This window comes from Mobula hypostoma, chromosome 7 (genome assembly GCF_963921235.1).
Source record: "Mobula hypostoma chromosome 7, sMobHyp1.1, whole genome shotgun sequence".
In the NCBI taxonomy this organism is placed as follows: Eukaryota; Metazoa; Chordata; class Chondrichthyes; order Myliobatiformes; family Myliobatidae; genus Mobula; species Mobula hypostoma.
The window spans coordinates 36306466-36325563 of NC_086103.1; the positions used below are offsets into that span (position 1 = coordinate 36306466).

At 39.4% G+C, this 19098-nt stretch overlaps 1 protein-coding gene across 9 annotated transcripts in view; it reads left to right on the forward strand.

The window, feature by feature from the left end:
• The window catches only part of LOC134349238 (rap guanine nucleotide exchange factor 6-like), a 406825-nt gene extending 400847 nt beyond the window's left edge, over nucleotides 1-5978 (forward strand). For 7 of the 9 annotated variants that reach the window (XM_063053253.1, XM_063053257.1, XM_063053255.1 and 4 more), the window contains 2 exons: nucleotides 952-1281; nucleotides 3720-5978. In XM_063053253.1, the coding sequence (XP_062909323.1) occupies nucleotides 952-1281; nucleotides 3720-3745 (356 nt within the window). In that variant the 3' untranslated portion in view covers nucleotides 3746-5978. The remainder of the gene's footprint in view (nucleotides 1-951; nucleotides 1282-3719) is intronic. The other 2 variants (XM_063053254.1, XM_063053262.1) reach the window with 1 other exon arrangement.
• Nucleotides 5979-19098: the final 13120 nt, after the last annotated feature.

Here is a 19098-nt window from a genome sequence, read left to right on the forward strand (position 1 = left end):
GTGACAAAATTCACACTGCAGTTTGAGAGAGAGAAGCTAAACATGTATTAGTACAGAGGCATGAGAGAAGAGTTAGCCAAGGCCAATTGGAAGGGGGCCTAAGCAAGGATGGCAGTAGAGCAAGCATGGCAGGAGTGACATAAGGACCTTATTGAACTTGAGTTCTGAATGTTATTTACTTACTTTTATTGTTTGCATGATTTTTTTTTCCGTACATTAGGTATTTGATGGTTTCCTTTTTTAATCGGCTCTATTGTGTTTCTTTGTTTTGTGGCTACCTAAAAGGAGATGAATCTCAAGGTTGTATATAGAATATATTCTTCGATAATAAATGTACCTTGAACTTTGAACATTGAATGGCTGCAAAGTATATTTCTCAAAAGGAAAAAGAGGGCTTGGTAAGTTTTAGAGCAGAGAGAAATAAAATAGCATTTAATTTTTGAAGATTAATATAGGATTTTTGGATGAATGGAAAGGAGAAATTGGTCAGTAGTCAGAGGACATTGGTTTAGATTAACTTGAAAAACAAATCAGAAAAGAAGTGAAATTGAATGATTTGTTACAAGCTATAGTGTATTGGCTGAAATGGTTGTAGAAACTGATTTTGAAGCGGTAACCCACTTAAACAAATCTCCAGAGCTATGGGAGGAGGTGCAACTTTAATATAACTAATTGGACAACACATTGGACAACAACATAGTGAACTGAATGGCAGTTGCCAATATCCGATCTTAAGTATTTATTTTCTATATGTAAAGTAGAAGCTAATTTTGATGGTGAACCTGATATAAGCAAATTCTTTATGTGCTATTCTAATAAGGTTAGTGTTTTAGATTAGACTTGTCTTAATTTTTTTAACTTCCTAACATTTCATATATTTATATTTTTAATCTTTTTCACTTTTCCTTTCATAAACCTCATTAATGTAACAATGATTATCTCTTATACTAGTGTATTGTGTTACTGCAGCACAAAGGGATGGTAGGTATAGAGAGCCACCACCCACTCCTCCAGGCTACGTGGGAATTCCGATAGCACAGATGAAGGAAGGAGGACATCACCATCCACACTTAAAACCTCCAGATTACAGCGTTGCATTGAAAAGGTCTCGGATGGTAACACAAAATACTGACCCAAGTAGACTGATGCAGACTCCCATTGCTTGTCAACCGACGTCAAGCAACCAACCTAAAGTTCTGGGAATACCTCAATGGGATAAACTGTCTGAGTCTGACCCTGCACAGCTTAACCACCAGGGTTTGCAAGGTGATGAAGATGATGGTAAGTTGCCCATTCCTCAGAAATTTAGAGGTAAAATAAGTAGGATTTAGCACTACTCATTTGTCTAAGTTGAATTTAGTCATTTTTGGTATTAGCTGAAGTCATCTTTAGAAAATAACAGAGAATGTGCTACTAAAATCATAAAATGTAGTTATCTTTAAACATGCATCAGTATGTTCTATGATTTTGTCTGCACCTGGAATAAATAAGCATTTCTGCTTTTAAGTATTCATCAACTATGAATATTTGTATATGGGTGCTATGAGTGTTTAACTTAGTGTTCTGTTAAAACCAATCTAGGCATATTGCAATAAATCCTCAAACAGGGTCTAATAAGACCTGATTTTCATTCCTACCATTTGCTCCATCCAGTTCTGACTGACATAGGCTTTACGTACTCCAATGAGAAATCAACAAAGGTCACACCTTTCCATGACCATACTGTAGGTTCCAAATACACCACACTCCCCGGAGTTTTATCCATGAGTAAAAATTCATCAAACTGATCTTACCAACAGATGTTTGAAATTCTTTCTGAAAATCTGAAAATTTGTCAATTTTGTTGAATGTCCCTCTGAATATACCTCTTGCCCATCCTCTGGGTCACCCCCCCCCCGTCTTTCTTCCCGGACCTCCTGTCCCATGATCCTCTCGTATCCCCTTCTGCCTATCACCTGTCCAGCTCTCGGCTCCATCCCTCCCCCTCCTGTCTTCTCCTATCATTTTGCATCTCCCCCTCCCCCTCCAACTTTCAAATCCCTTACTCACTCTTCCTTCAGTTAGTCCTGACGAAGGGTCTCGGCCTGAAACGTCGACTGCGCCTCTTCCTATAGATGCTGCCTGGCCTGCTGCGTTCACCAGCAACTTTGATGTATGCTTCTTGATGTCTGTTCATTTTTCCATTAGCACACAGATTTGGTTTTTACGCTGTTGAATATTGGTTTCACATTTGAAATCCAAATACAATTTAATTTTTGCATTTAATATTCTGAGATTACTGGTGTTGTTTTCAGTTTAATTCAATTCTGTGAAGTACTAAGAATTGTATCACGTCTATAATAATAATAGAATAACAGTCACAGAAATGTACTTGTCTCTTATGTTTAAGCATATTTTTGCAATCCTTCTTTTCTTCAGCAGGTGTCAAGTTTTTTCTGTTAATAGTCTAGAAGAGTGTTGTAAACATGTTTGTCTTTGTCTGCCTTTCTTTGGTTTATTGTTATCACATGTACCGAGATACAGTGAAAAGCTCATATACTGTTCATGTAGATCAATTCATTGTAGTGCTAGCTTAAAGTAAAAAAAACAAAATATAGATAAGGTGCAACAGCTACAGAGAAAGTGCAGTGCAAGTAGACAAAATATGTTCAGACTTTATAAAGTACCGGTGAGGCCCCCCGCCCCCCCCCCCTTGGAGTATTGTGAGCAGGTTTGGGCCCCTTGTCTTAGAAACAATGTGCTGAAACTGGAGAGGATTCAAAGGCTGTTCCCGAAAATGATTCCAGGATTGAATGGCTTGTCATATGAAAAACATTTGATTACTCTGGGCCTGTATTCACTGGAATTCAGAAGAATGAGAGGTGACCTAATTGAATACCTATTGAATGGTGAAAGGCCTTGATAGAGTGGATATGGAGAGGATGTTTCCTATGGTGGGAGAATCTGAGACCAGAGAACACAGCCTCATAATAGAGGGGTCCCTTTAGAACGGAGATGAGGAGGAATTTCTTTAGCCAGAGAGTGGTGAATCTGTGGAATATTTTGTTGCCACAGGCAGCTGTAGAGGTCAAGTTTTTATGTATGTTTAAGGCAGAAGTTGATAGCTTCTTCATTAGTCAGGGCATGAAGGGATACAGTGAAAAGGCAGGAGATTAGGGCTGAGAGAAAAATGGTTCAGCCATGTTGAAATAGCAGAGCAGACTCAGTGGGCCAAATGTCCTAAATCTGCTCCTATATCTTATGGTCTAATAATGTGCAAGAACATAATGAGGTAGATTGTGAGGTCAGGAATCTGTTTTATCGTGCTACAAATAACAGAATTTCTGGAGCTTATTAGATCGTCAATTTAATAACCTCCAGAGTGAGCATCATTATAAACATTGCAAGACAATAGCCACATGCTAGACACTACAATGATCCAATATTGAATTAACCTACCCTCTACAGTCAGCAGTAAAGGTAGTTTGCAAGGCTTTGATTGGTCTCATTTTGGAATCTTAAATTACTTTGATTTCAAACCCCAAAACCATTCAGATTACTATGTTATTTGTAATTACTTCTGAATGGGATAACATTAAGTTCTATTCAATAAATGGTCCCATGTGCTGCTTTTAATAGAAATGCCTTATGGTTTTGATTTAACCTCAATACAGAAAGATTATTTTAATGATTGTTTTATTATAATTATGAAATAATAAATTATATCTTCTACTTTTCAGAAGACGAGCTAGTTTCTGCAGTTTGATGCTTGGATAATTTTGGGTTCTCATTGCAACAGTGAAGCACTGGAGCTACAAGGACCACAGTACTTTATGTTCTCAGAATGCAGGCAGCTGCTTTTCTTGTGTTTTCTGCCTTAAAGTACATCATCTTTGCATCATGTTCTGCATGTGGCAAAATCATGAAGGCCTATCCATTTTGTCTTTGAGAAGTAATTCAATCAAATACAGTTTAGTTTTCCATGTTGGTAAAGCTGCATACACTCCTGTTATCTGAACTACAGTATTTGGTAATCTTAATCATGCCAAATGCTTTTTAATTTTGGGAGTCTTAGTTATTAGATGTTAGGCCTTAATGTAGTTTAAATTAATGAATTGTATTGTAATTTAATCTGTGCATAATTAGACTATGAGCATAAATAGTGTACAAATAACTAGACTGATCAGGGGAAACAGATTGTAAATTGTTTTACCATACATAGGTGGTGATCAACTAAGGGCTGTAAGTTATAGCTTGTGCTGACCTGAGATTTGTATGACATACAGGGTATTCCATTTTCCTTTGGTCCTTGTTCCATATTGTGTTTATTTCATAGTTTAGTAATTTACATCACAATACAAATTAGCATCTATTTGGTTTAATGGGAGCTCTGTCGACTCGGGATTGCAGTTAGGTTTTGCAACATTGGGAATGGTTGTTCTCATAATGCTTTGTGCAGTCAGACATGGAATAGATTGTGTGGCATAAACTCCATTATGAACTTCTATTATGCTGTGTTTGCACAAATGACAGGAATCAGGATTATACAGCTAAGGCCATATGTTGAGGGTTTGTTTATAAATCGCTTATGGGGAAGCAAATCAGATAAATGGTTTCTGAATCAGAGCTGTGCTGCAGGAATGCTGATAAGTAGAAGTGTCTATGTTGCTCAGTTACTTAAAATTCAATCTAAATATGCCACAATTTGTTTGTGCTATTGAGCAAGCAAGAAAAAAACCGTTTTTTTTAGGATTGTTTAGTATACAATTTTGTCTCATTAATTTTTAATTATTGCATCTTCTTCCTTACTTCCAAAAACTTACTGTTAGAGATTGTCCAACATCAAAATTACTCTTTAAAACCTTGAAAATCTAGCAGCCTGTAATTAGTTATTTGTTGGTCTAGTTATTTGTATGTGTATATGATCATATATGAGACTGGAAAAACTATTTTCATCAAGACTAACCTCTAAACAAAATCTTAGTTTCTTACATTGGCTAGTAGTTGTGTAATGACATTACTTGACTTTTTTTTAAATCATTCACTGTGGCATTGTCTTTGCACCTTAACTGGTGAGGAAAGTTTACAAGGTAAGCAAGAAACAAGGTAAAGTTATTGTTTTTGTTTCAGAATTAATTTTAGTTTTCCAGATTGTGATTGGCCATTATTATGGTCAGAAATCTTGGGCATGATCCCTTGTGCCTTTATTTAGTTGTAGGGGCAGCAAGGTCTTTTAAAATAAGTGGTAAATTGAAACAAGTACAGTATTATGATTGCCAGAAGCGTCCTTCTTGAAGGACCAAAACACCTCCTGCCCCTTAAATGTAAATAAAAGGAAATATAGAAGAGATAAATGAGGAAAAGCAAATCTTGATTAATTTTCTTTATATCCAGTTTACAGTGTGGCTTGCACCTGCTTGTCCTACTGTGACTGGTTAAAAAAATTAACTGATCATATTGATCAGTTTGTTCAACAATTTGTGTAATATTCATAGCAAATCTTTTCTGTGCTTTATTTAAATTTAATTTAAAATTCTTCAGCGTTAGGTGATTGTTTGCAATTTTTCCCCACAATGTCATTTGTTAATGGTAATTTGGGCTTTATTTTTGATATACATATATATAAATATATATTAAAAAAACTGGAGTGCACTTCATGGACTATGTATTCTTATCAAAATGGGCGTTAAGCGTATTGAATAAGCTGCACAATCATTGTAAACATACAGGTATTAGAGTAATATTCTGTAATGTCCATTCACAAAGAAGAAATATAATTGTAAAGAGTATGTAATATTAACTAATGTTTTCTCCTACTTTTGATACTACTTGTAACTTATGTCTTTTAGAAAGACAGTTTGTGTCTGTATGCTTTTTTATACTTTTATCAGTGTACATATTTGTTATATTTTTGTTGAACAAATGTTATAAAATGTATTGTTTATTTCTTGAGATTTCATTAAAGTGAACGAGTAAACCAATAAAGAGCAGTGATGTATGATCGTAGACCTTTTTGATAAGAGTTTTTTTCTGCTCAATTTATGAGAGAATGTTAGTTCTTGTGTCTCTCAGAGAAGGTTCTGTTTCTTTGCCAACTTGCTTCAGTTTGGTACATTCTGAAGTTCACACAGTTAAGCCACGATATCATAAATTTTTAACTCACCAGCCAGGCATAGTTCATCAGCAGCAGTGATTATTTGATTGACTCAAATGCTTTTAATTTTATCACCAATTTCAAGCAAAAATCTCTTGGTTCTACCAGCCTTACACTATGGTTTATACCTCCTAATTAATTGCAAGACCTGCTAAGGAAGCCAAGAACATTTGAAGTTGAGTTCTTTCTGATTAGAAACAGAATATTTTTAACTAACTGCTTCTGTTCAAACTCGATTAAACATGGCTCCAGTGTGTTCAGGATTTTCACTTCAAGAAAATATCTTGCAAGTCCATTGCTTGTGGTAGTTTTAAGAGCTGTGTACTTCAGTGAGAAATTGGCCAACTCTGCTGGGTTTTGAATATCACTTCAATCCACTTTGAGTCACTATTGATAAAGGCCATGAAATTATTATTACTTTTTTTTACAGAAATCTCTGTACTTTGTAAAAAGGTTTAATTCCCCATTGTGATGACTGAGTTTTCCGTAGCTCGTTCCTACAACTTTGGAAAATGCTGAATTTGCGTAGAAATGATTTGAGGAGTTTTCAACAGAAGGGAGGCAAATAAATATACTTGAAATTGTTTTCACACTATTTTCAAACCTGTATTTTACTGTTAGTTCATAATTATTTTCCTTCAAGAGTTGTTGGAATTAATATCACTCTGTAGTTTCTCCCAATGCATTCCTGTACGTGACAGCTCACTGACATAATTGTGGAACAGCTTCACTTTGTTGTCAGCACTCTGGTGAAATTTTGTCTATTTTATTGTTTATCCCTACATCTTTTTCAACACTGCATTTGTCTGCCAATTTAAATGCAATTAATGAAAAGTCCTCATTTATTTACACATTAAATTTGTTCACTTTTTTTCCAAAATTAGAGTTATTATGTAGAAACCTTGATGGATCTGCAATGGTGTTCCACTTGAACGACCTGTACTATGAGAGAAGAAAGTTATAAGTGAACTTCCAAACTATGAAGTCCTCATTCCTCTTGTCATACATAATTGCCTCTGACATTGCTTTTCTGTTTTATTTTAGCTCTCGACCTTCAGGCTGTTGAAATTCAACATTTTGGCTGTGCAAACCTGATGAGTTTTGTGTTATTAACATTACAATAATAGTGATTGTATGAATGGATCTCACCATTATGATAAAGGTTCAATGACTTGGACTTTGCTACAGCTGTTACTGTGGCTTCAGCTAATTTGTTAATGCTGATAAAATTCTCTATTTTCTTGAATGCCAAAATGCATTCTTCACCACATTATCACAGTGATTTTACATGCCCATTCAAATATCAGACTTTTGCACACACAGCAGCTTTGACTGACTTGATACATCTACCAGGCACATTATACACTATCTAGGAAAAGCACCAAATCTATTGTGCAAAGATAGGTTCTTTAATGAAACAATACAAAGTATATTTTTTAAAATCAAAGTATATATATCATATGCCATATTGAGATTCATCTTCTTGCAAGCAACCACAAAACAAAGAAACAATAGAATACACACACACAAACACACACGTGTGCGCGCACAACAAAGATTGTCAAACATCAAACATCCAATGAGCGATAATGGACAAATCACGCAAACAATTCTTAAAAAATAAGTAAACAATGCACAGGATTGCATAGTCCCTGAAAGTGTGTGCACGGCCACAGAGTCAGTTTAGCGCTGCAGCCAGACCAAGGGCTGGATGGCTGCTGGCCACAGCTGCGGAGTCAGTTCAGAATTGAGTGGCTAAAGCTCGTGGAGTGGTGAACTCAATACCAGTTTGTCCTTCACCTTCAGCCTTGACACCTTAATGATTTTTATCTGGCTCGCCATTTAAATCAGCTGAACATAGCTTTGTTTCCCGCTCTTGGGCCTGTGCTCCGCAGCTTCAATCTGGCCCAAAGTCAGCTCCAGCAATGGCAACCAAAGTTCATCCAACTTCCAAACTGAAATCATATTAATTGTCAGCTCTGGTCAAGTGTAGTCTCTTCCACTGCCATACTCTCCTTTCAGTAGTTCATTAACAGTCCAACTCAGCATTGGTTCTGATTGCATAGGGTCCATCGTTAACTCAGCAAATCACTTACAACAGCTCCAATGCTTCAGGCAAATTCATGCCTATCATCAGCTCAGTGTCTGGCAAAAGAATATGCTTCAGGTGAGACCTTGACTGTAGATCTCTCTGATGAGGAATGCTCCCTTTGGGGACAGGTATGCTTTCCTGCATATAGATGTTAGGGTGTTCACAATAGCTTACACTATTTAAACCACCCACTTCCAATCCTGAAATAATGTAGTTACCAACCTTCTCTTGACCCACGGTGTGTAAGAGAATGTGTGTTCCTTTTCCTGTCAGATTGAACTTGTTCATGAGCCTCACTGTACAGAACATTGCTGTACTTCCTTTATCTAGGAAAGCATATGTAACCTCCCCACTGATCTCCCTCCTGGCACTTATCCGTGTAAGCGGAACAAGTGCTACACATGCCCTTACACTTCCTCCCTTACCACCATTCAGGGCCCCGAACAGTCCTTCCAGGTGAGGCATCACTTCACCTGTGAGTCGACTGGGGTGATATACTGCGTCCGGTGCTCCCGATGTGGCCTTTTATATATTGGTGAGACCCGACGCAGACTGGGAGACCGCTTTGCTGAACATCTACGCTCTGTCCGCCAGAGAAAACAGGATCTCTCAGTGGCCACACATTTTAATTCCACATCCCATTCCCATTCTGACATGTCTATCCACGGCCTCCTCTACTGTAAAGATGAAGCCACACTTAGGTTGGAGGAACAACACCTTATATTCCGTCTGGGTAGCCTCCAACCTGATGGCATGAACATCGACTTCTCTAACTTCCGCTAAGGCCCCACCTCCCCCTCCTACCCCATCTGTTACTCATTTTTATGCACACATTCTTTCTCTCACTCTCCTTTTTCTCCCTCTGTCCCTCTGAATATACCTCTTGCCCATCCTCTGGGTCAACCCCCCCCCCTCCTTGTCTTTCTTCCCGGACCTCCTGTCCCATGATCCTCTCGTATCCCCTTTTGCCTATCACCTGTCCAGCTCTCGGCTCTATCCCTCCCCCTCCTGTCTTCTCCTATCATTTTGCATCTCCCCCTCCCCCTCCAGCTTTCAAATCCCTCACTCACTCTTCCTTCAGTTAGTCCTGACAAAGGGTCTCGGCCTGAAACGTCGACTGCGCCTCTTCCTATAGATGCTGCTTGGCCTGCTGCGTTCACCAGCAACTTTGATGTATGTTGCTTGAATTTCCAGCATCTGCAGAATTCCTGTTGTATATGTAACCTCCATTGTGTTACTCTTCTTAGACTTCACCTGAACTGGAATTATAAGACGTTTACAATCAAGTGCCCGTAAGGCCATCAGACACCAATGCATTACTCACTGCTGTGTTTGAATCTTTTGTGTCTTGCTCTGTATCGACACCCTTTTCATCAATTGCAGGTTCAGTTTTAGCTTCACTTTCCACAGTAGCCACAGCAGCGGCAAAGCTGCTTCCTTGAATTGGTGACTTTAGTTTTGTTCACACCAGTTTTGTTACATCACAATGCTGGTGATGTAGCATTGTGTAAATTCCCAAACAACGGGTGTGTAGCAAGCTTTACTTTTGTCAATAAAATCAACAATGCCAGTGAAAGTAATCTTACTGTTGTGCCCTTCTTGCAGTTCATAAACCACCATTCTCCTTTTATCCCTAAGCATATAGGGCAATTTCTTTACTACAATCATTATATAAGTAGGCAAGTCCAGTTTATGCATCAATGACGTTGCAACAACCTCTAAGAAAAATATTGTAGTCTTGAAGAGCTTTTATGTCTTCCAATTTGATACGATGACAAGAGAGAGCTTTTCACAGTACACTGCACCAATTTTGAGCTCATCACCAAAGTGTTCCTGTAGTCATGCTTCCCTGGCTCACTGGCAACTTTTGACAAGCTTTCTAGGGTAACCTTCAGTGATCTGTTGAGAAATTAGAGGCGGTCACCATAATCATAAGTCTTCAATGATTTTTTTGAAAGCCCTCATAAGTGAATGCTACTGCAATGGGTCAGCATGGAAGATTTGAATCGCCCTTTTAGGCAGAGATGCAATGCGTTTTCATTGCACCACTAAGCTAGCTATTTCCTTTTGCGACCTTATGGCCTCCAACACACTAGACTTTTATCATCTGAAACACGAGTGTCACCATACTGTAAATTAATGTCCTCAGAAACACCTTGTGGTATTGGATTATGGCATAGATCCGAGTGCCTCCTTATTGCAGGTTGAGAATGAGCACCCTGAACTACCCCTTGGGGTCCAAACTTGTTGCTCATAGACATTTGAGTAACAAATGTATGCACATTGACATCGAGTATGTTGGATTTTCTGTCTGGCATACCAACATAGGAACTAACACCATCGAAAGCTACTGTTGGAGCACTTTTACCACCCACAGCTCTTGAAGCCTTCAGAGCTTTCGCATTGACCACCTTGGCTGCAATTTCTTCCTGCAAATTAAGCTCTCCAATATTGTTCGTAGCTACTCCTGGTTTTTCCAAAGCTGTTCTTCCATCTACTTCCCTCTCCAAAGCTGTTCTTCCATCTACTCCTTCCCTCTCCAAAGCTGTTCTTCCATCCACTCTGCCTGTTCTTCCAATGCATGTTCATCCCTTAGTATCTGTTGTCTTGCACATAACTCGGGTAAATCCGCCTCCATTCTAATACATGCCAAGGAGCTATCAGATGCATGGGATGCTCTGCTACCAATAGTACCTGCTGCACACATGTTAGACACACAGTCCTCAGTGTGTGTGTCATCCTGAAAATCATCAGCTTTATACCTTGCCGTGGGACTTTGTAAATATTTTCATTTACTCCAACAACCTGACCTTCAACATCCAATGTTAGTTTTAATTATTGTTCAGCCTCCACTGTGACTGTATTAATAAGTGTCTGGACATTTGCAAAACTTTTGGTCTGTTTATCTTGCCCTAAGATAGGCATTAAAGACAACCACAAGTAATGTTGCTTAGCAACATCTTCACAAAGGTTGCACTTGTGAGACATCTTGCTCTTCTGATTCCAGCTTGACTCATGTTGTTTTCCAAGTGCACAATCCAGACAAAACAATGGCATTCAATTCAGATGTCAGCAATCAAAATATTTTAACACTTCAACAGAACCAAGTGCTGAACTCTTAACCAAACATCTCACTATAGAGCTTACGGTTCAGTGATGACCATTCCAGACTGCGTTCCAATATGAAATGCACAGCATGAATCAACAAAACACTGTTACTTGCCACAAGCTGCTCCCGGCTGTGGTGCTTCTAATTTCGCTGACATGTTGGAATGCTGATGTTCGTTTGGTATAACTCAAAAATCTTTTGTTGACAGAATGTAGTAGCTATTCTAACAAACCAATGCCACTGCTGGTGACCTAGCCCGGGTTGTTTTCCTTGTATGACACACCATTTGATCAATCCACTAATAATGTTCCAAAAAGTCAAGGAATTTTATTCAATCCTTCATTAGCAACTAACAAAACAAACAAACTTGAAGCGATGTAATTACGTATAATTAAGTGGTCACAAAAGATATGACACCCAGTGTTCCCCAGAACCAGACTGCCCAGAACAAAGCACAAGTACATAACTTATTCCCTTTGCTTTTACCACACCACCACTCACATAAATGTGCAATGCAGATAGAAAACAGATACATGGCTCCTATAAACATGTTTATTTTTGGGGTATAAGGCTGAAATGTGCTGTTATTTTCCAGTTCCTGACCCTGATCCTTATTTGCAAACTGACAATCCCTCTCCTCTGCAGTCACAGTGTCTCATTCTGTTGCAAACCAATCTGTTTTGTGAATCTCTAAATGCAACCGGAGATCTTCCGAAGGGCCTCCACTGGCTCGCCCTTGTGTGTTTACTGTGTAAGGCCACCTCAGCACATTGTGCCTTGGGTATGTGAAATAAGATTTACTGCAGCAAACCCTTACACATGACACTTTGATCTACCACACCTCACCAGCTTAAGTACCTTTCCAGACTCAATGCTATATTGCACTATCTTCAAAGATTAAAAAAAAATCTGAGTAAGACATATTCTTCCAAACTTTAACCTTCAGTTATAAATTTGTGTGTTATTCTGCCGAAACTAATGCATTTTTTGGCAATTCCTTTGGTGAAATACAGTTGTCTTTAAAAGATCAAATGTGCTCAACAGAATTCTCTAGTTTTGCTTATTCTTTATCACTAAAACTAGGATTCCTTATAAAACTACAAGTTCTATAATCATAATCTTATTCCCCCAGTAAATTAGCCTTCATTTTACAGCTCCCTATAGATATGCCAAAAAAATGCGGGTGAGATTGGCAATTAGTTACAGTGAAAGTTGCATACTTGTGGTTGGCAATCACTTATGATAAAGCTACCAGCAGGTTTGAGGAAGACTACATATCCATTTTGGCAGTTCTCACATCAATACTATCCATGACAATTGTATTACGACCATTTATCATACCTATGATGAAATGGGTTTATCAGAAGTAAGCAGTAATGGAAACAAAAGGAGGAGAACGTGTTTACTAGGTATTCATATATTACATTTATCCTGGAAGATAATTGGATAGAATTCCCCCAAACATACTTATTGCAGGTTTATTGCTATAGTAATAGCAGGAAACAGCCCCAAGGAGATACCAGCTGAGAAATGGCAATGAAAAGGAACTTTACCACAAGGAAGATGGGGAAAACGTTTTTGCCTGCTTGACGAGTCCAGAAGCAAAGATTGCAATAGCGCAGCCTAGCAACCCAGCAAAGCCTAGTCAATGGAAGCATGCTATAGATTCATGCTGCAGTGTGGAAATGGGGATCTTTGGATCACTGAGTCGGTGTCAAGTAGAAAGGCCCATCTGCACTAATCCTTCACTTTCTGTTTTTACATTCTCTCCATCTTCTCATCAGCTCCCCCCAGATTGTAGGCTACATGCTAGGATAATTTACAGTGACCAATTAGCCCTCAGATCGGTAGGCCTTGTCATTTGTGAGGAAATCCAAGCAGTCGCAGAGCACTGGAAGTCACAATTGAACTTGGTTACTGGAGCAGTGAGTTTCTACTAGCTGCTTCACTCAGCCACGTACTCAATAGTTTAATAAATTCCCAGCCAAGCAGTAGACTAAACACAAATGGATAGGCATTCATCAGATTAAAATCACATTGAAGCCTCTGTGAACTTCTTAGTCATGATGCTAAGGGGGATGATTCATACAAATAGGGAACTTCATAGGATAGGGTAAGTTCTGGTAATCCAGTGTCACATTAGGGTTTCATTCCCAAAAGCTGTCTATAGACTTTTTTTTTCTGTGAGAAGCATTCATTTTCTATAGTTACCGATATCACTCTGCATAGATTTCCTAAAAATTTTAATTTAGTATCTTCTATGTTCACTTTTACACTCTAATTAAACTAATAGGTCATATAGTGTAGGAGTTCTCAAGCTTTTCTTTTTATACCTCCACCACTAACCAAGGGGTCAGTGGGCCCCAGGTTGAGAACTCCTGATATAGTGTATCCAGTTGTTAATAAATACAGCAAGACATTTATTATTAATATCTTTAACCATTCTCTAAAAAAAAATTATGGTAACATTTGTGTGGTCAGATATCTGTAAATCGGATCCTGCATAACCTGGGGAATCCTAACTGCTGAATAGCATTCACAGGCTACAGTGCAGAAGTTTCAGAGAACCATCAGTGAAAAATGTAGAAGTCATCAGAGCTGATATCAGAAAACATTATTTCATTCAAAGAGTAATCACTATCTGGAGATCCCCCAAAAATTTCCTGCTTTCTGTTCACGAGTGCCAGCCTGGATTATGTATACAGTTCCTGGAAAGGAGAAAATAGGGCCAAACCAAAACATATTTCAAGTTATCTTTCTGATTTGTTTTCCTGAAATATAATCAGTTTCAAACATGAGACTTTGTTTAAGGAATAACAGTTGCCTGGGCATATGGAAACGGCAGAGCCCAGGTCCAAAATCAAGGGGCAGTCCAAGGTTTGGACGATTAAAGCAGAAGGCTAGATTGAAAAGGTCACGGTTTCGAGACCAAAGGTGAGAGATGGACCAATTTACCTCGCTGCTCCACAAGGTTTACTTGTCTCTGTGCTGACCTGAGGCTGTGGCTGGCTACTAATGGGCTCCTAAATTGGCTACAGTGATGACTGGCTTTATGGCTGTGGACTCACTTTCGTGAACTTCAGTTCTGAATGTTAATTGCTCGCTTTTATTGTTTGCACAATTTGTTTTCTTTTCTGCACATTGGATGTTTGACTGTCTTTTTTTAATGGGCTCTACTGGGTTTTGTGGCTGCCTATAAGGAGACAATCTCAAGGTGGTATAAATTATACATACCTTGATAATAAATGTAAGTTGTACTTTGTATTTGTAGTTTGATATAAAGGATATAATCCATCGGTCCCATGTGTCAGTAGGAAGAAACTGTGTTGCGACTTTTAATATTTAAATTATCTGAACAGCCACAGAACAAAGTTCCCTTCCATACACTTCCTTCCCAAACTCCATGCTATCATTCCCGCCACCCCCACTCCATGTGGAGTTCAAGGTTTATTTTGGCACCTTCCAATCCTGCTTCTGTGGAAAATTATCAGCAGAGGCTTCACGCAGAAACTAAACTCAGATTTATCAATGTAGTATAAACACAAGAGATTCTGCTGTTGCTGGAAATCCAGAGTAACACACACAAAATGCAGGAGGAACTCAGCAGCTATAGTGAAGAATAAAGACCCCCCATAGATGCTGTCTGACCTGCTGAGTTCTGTCTGTATTTTATGTTTACCGATGCATGCATTTTATTTAAAAAGAAAAAGTTGGCTAAGATTTCAGTTCCATTTCAAATAGGCACAGCTGGATTACAAAAGTTGTCTGTGCACAGACTGAAAGGGGCTGTATTTATTTTTAACTGTTATTTTAGCAGACACTGGAGTATAATAATTAAAATGGTAGACTAGTGTAATGACTCGCGATAATACAGGCAAGCAATAAAGGTAACTTTGGATACTGTGAAGACGTGTGAGGGTAAGTGGAATAATATCTTTGGAAAATATAAGTTTATGAGGCAATCTCACTAAACCTTTTGAGACTTCTAAGGGCATTAGTTCATGTAATTCTTTTGTAATAGCCAGGAGCTCAATATCCAGTTAAGTATGACCAGCAAGTTGAGCACAGCCTTTCTATTCAATGTAAAATAGGACTGTTGAATAAATTATTAGTTATCATGTTTGCTGTTGCGTGCTGGGGCAGCAGGCTGAGGGTAGAAGACACCAACAGAATCAACAAACTCATTCGTAAGGCCAGTGATGCTGTGGGGATGGAACTGGACTCTCTCACGGTGGTGTCTGAAAAGAGGATGCTGTCCAAGTTGCATGCCATCTTGGTCAATGTCTCCCATCCACTACATAATGTACTGGGTGGGCACAGGAGTACATTCAGCCAGAGACTCATTCCACCGAGTTGCAACACAGAGCCTCATAGTAAGTCATTCCTGCCTGTGGCCATCAAACTTCACAACTCCTCCCTTGGAGGGTCAGACACCCTGAGCCAATAGGCTGGTCCTGGACTTATTTCATAATTTACTGGCATAATTTACATATTACTATTTAACTATTTATGGTTCTATTACTATTTATTATTTATGGTACAACCGTAACGAAAACCAATTTCCCCCGGGATCAATAAAGTATGACTATGACTATGACATTAAGTCAGGCTGTGTGAAGTGGTCAAGGATCAATTTTCTTTTTCTGGAAAGTGTAATGTTTAAGACAAATGTTCAGAAGGCAGATAAATAAGTGTGCTTGATGAGCAAGATGAATTTATTTGCCCTAATAACTGTGCCCTAAATATACTTTAATGCCAATACCCGAATGCTAAAGATAGCTGAATTCCTGTGAATCAGCATGTTTGCTTTGCATGCATCATACCAAAACTATGCAAATAGCTTCCTTTTAAGCTATGCTCATCTCTGTGGGAGGTGTTAGACCTCCTCGCTGTGAGAGACTGATATATGGACCCTGTGTCCAGATGCATATTAACCTTGTTAATGAATGGAAAAACCAGCATAATCAAACATTCATGAAAAATGAAGTATAAATCTATCTTTTATCTCATCACTCAGAAGCTGACGGACAATCTGTCCTTGTTGGATCTCAACACCTCTATCTGTAACTGGTTCCTGGACTTCTTGACAGAAGAGCCCCTGTCAGTCCATGTAGGCAGAAATAGTTCTTACCTCCATCAGACTGAGCGCCAGCACTCCTGAGTGTTGCATGCTCAGCCCACTGCTGTTCACGCCGCTGACGCGTGACAGCACTGCTAGATCTAGCTCAAACTGAATTATCAAGTTCGCTCATGACACATTAGTGGCTTGCCTCATCAACAATGATGATGAAACAACGTACAGAGAAGAGGTCGAGCAGCTGGTAAAGTGGTGCAAGCACAACTTCAAAGGTTCGAAGGTTCGTTTTATCGTCCAAGTATGCATGTACAATACAATTCTGATATTTGTCTTCTCCAGATAGCCATGAAATACAGAAAATCCCTGGGAGTCATTGAAAAAAAAGACATCAAACCCTCCCCCTCATAAAAGAGAAAACAAAACAAAACTTGCAAACCCCAAACCGCCTAACCCCTCGCTCACACAAAAACTAACAGATCGCCAACACAGAGAATGGTAGCTAGGAAATCAAACCTCAAACCCCCATACCCCTCCCTCACAAAAAATAGCAATAATAACATCAAACTCCCATCCCCCCCCACAAAGAAGCAACAATAAAATCAACCCCCAACCATCCCCCTTGTAAAAAAAGTGACAATAACTTCAAATCCCCAGCCACCTCCCTCGCAAAAAAAACTGTGACAATAAATCAATAACCTCAACCACCTCCCTCGTAAGAAAGGACAGTGATAATATCATCAAACCCTCAACCCGTTCTCACACACAAAAGCTAAAAGGTTGCCCACGCTGAAAAACACCAACAAGAACATCAGAACCCAAATCCCCAACCCCTCCCTTGCACAAAAATTAACCTATCACCCACCCGCCAACTGGCAACAAAAAGGAAAACACAGGAAACCAATATGAACTACAGTTCAGTAATCACATAAACCTCAGAATTTCAAAAAACCTACCCCCATCAGCATCGAGGAGAGTTGCTGCACAAACTCAGTCCTTCCTTGAGGAGCGATTGCTGCACCGGGTCTGAATGCCACGCTGACCCAGCTACTGACCGCCGTCAATACTGTGGCCTCCGTGGAGAGTGACCACCGACCTGCTCCGCATTCACCTTAATGCTTCCATCTTCCTCGATGCTTTGGAATGAAGTCGATCGTGGCCCCATGCCTTGAGTCTCATTGTGGACAAGATGATTGTGGACTTCAGGAAGGTGCAAGCTGACCACTTCTCACTGCACGTACATGGCTCCTCCATGGAAGAGTTGTGAGAACCAAGTTTCTGAGAGTGGACATAATGGACGATCTCACTCAATCCCTCAACATCACCTCTTTGGTCAAGAAAACACAGCAGCATCTCCACTTCCTCAGGAGATTGAGGTGAGTGAGGTTTCCCCACACCCCCTCTATTCTAACCAGTTTTTACAGGAGTGTCCTGACCAGCTGCATCATCATCTAGTACAGGAATTGCAAGGCATCTGACTGCAAGTCCCTACAACAGATTGCGAGGACTGCTGAGAGGATCATTGAGGTCTCCCTTCCACCCATCAGAGTTATTTATCAGGAGCTTTACATATGTAGGGCCCTTAACATTGTCAATGATCCCTCCCAATGGTCCAACAATCTTTTTGACCCCTTAGTATCAGGCAGGAGGTACCATAGTATTATGACAAGAACCGGGACGCAGCTTCCTCCCACGGGTGGTAAGAGAAGTGAACTCCCTGCCACCATGAAAGTCTCATCATATGTGTTATACTGCTTACTTTTTAATGAGCTCGTCTTATTATTTGTTAACTTACTAGTGGTAATATTACTTTATGTTATATGTGCGTAAGTTATATGTACTGCTTTTGGGCACCTTGGTCCAGAGGAACGTTATTTTGTTTAGTAGTATGTGTGTGTACGGCTGAATGACAATAAACCGAACTTGAAGTTGTTTTTATTATAGAATCAGTCCATTTTTGGCTGAATGTTTAGAAATATTCTTGATTCATGCAGATGTCTCCCATGAACACTTCTCTTCTTAAATGAAAGACACTGGTGAGACCATTTCAATGAAAGCAAGATACTTTGTGGAAAGTAAATCTGGAATTAGTCCTATATCTGTGAAAATGTGAGCAGGCAAAGAAAGTATCAGGCTTTGGAGTTGTAGAAATGATATAATACAATGGTTGATGGTGATGTGGATTGTGTAGGAGGCTGTCTGTTGTAGGTTACATCGGGGCACTAATAGGATGCAGGGTTCGGCTGAGAAGCCGTGGATGGAGTTCATTCCAGAAAAGTATGAGATTATACACTTTGGAAGGTTAAACTTGAAAGCAAAGTACAAGGTTAATGACAGGATTCTTGGTAGTGTGGAGGAACAGAGGTCCTCATCCACAGATCCCTCAAAGTTGCTGTACATGTTGATAGGGTGGTTAAGAAGGCATTTGATGTGTTTCCCCTCAGTTGGATTGAGTTCAATAGCTGTGGGGTATTGTTGCAGCTCTATAAAACTCTGGTTAAACCACACATGGAGTACTGGGTTCAGTTCTGCTCGTCTCATTGTCAGAAAACCAAGCAGGAAAGATTTCAAGAGATTGCAGAGGAGAATTGGCAGGATGGTGCCTGCATTAGACAGTATGTCCTATGAGGAAAGGTTGAGCAAGAGAGATATTTTTCTTCTGGAGCGAAAGAGGATGAGAGGTGACTTGA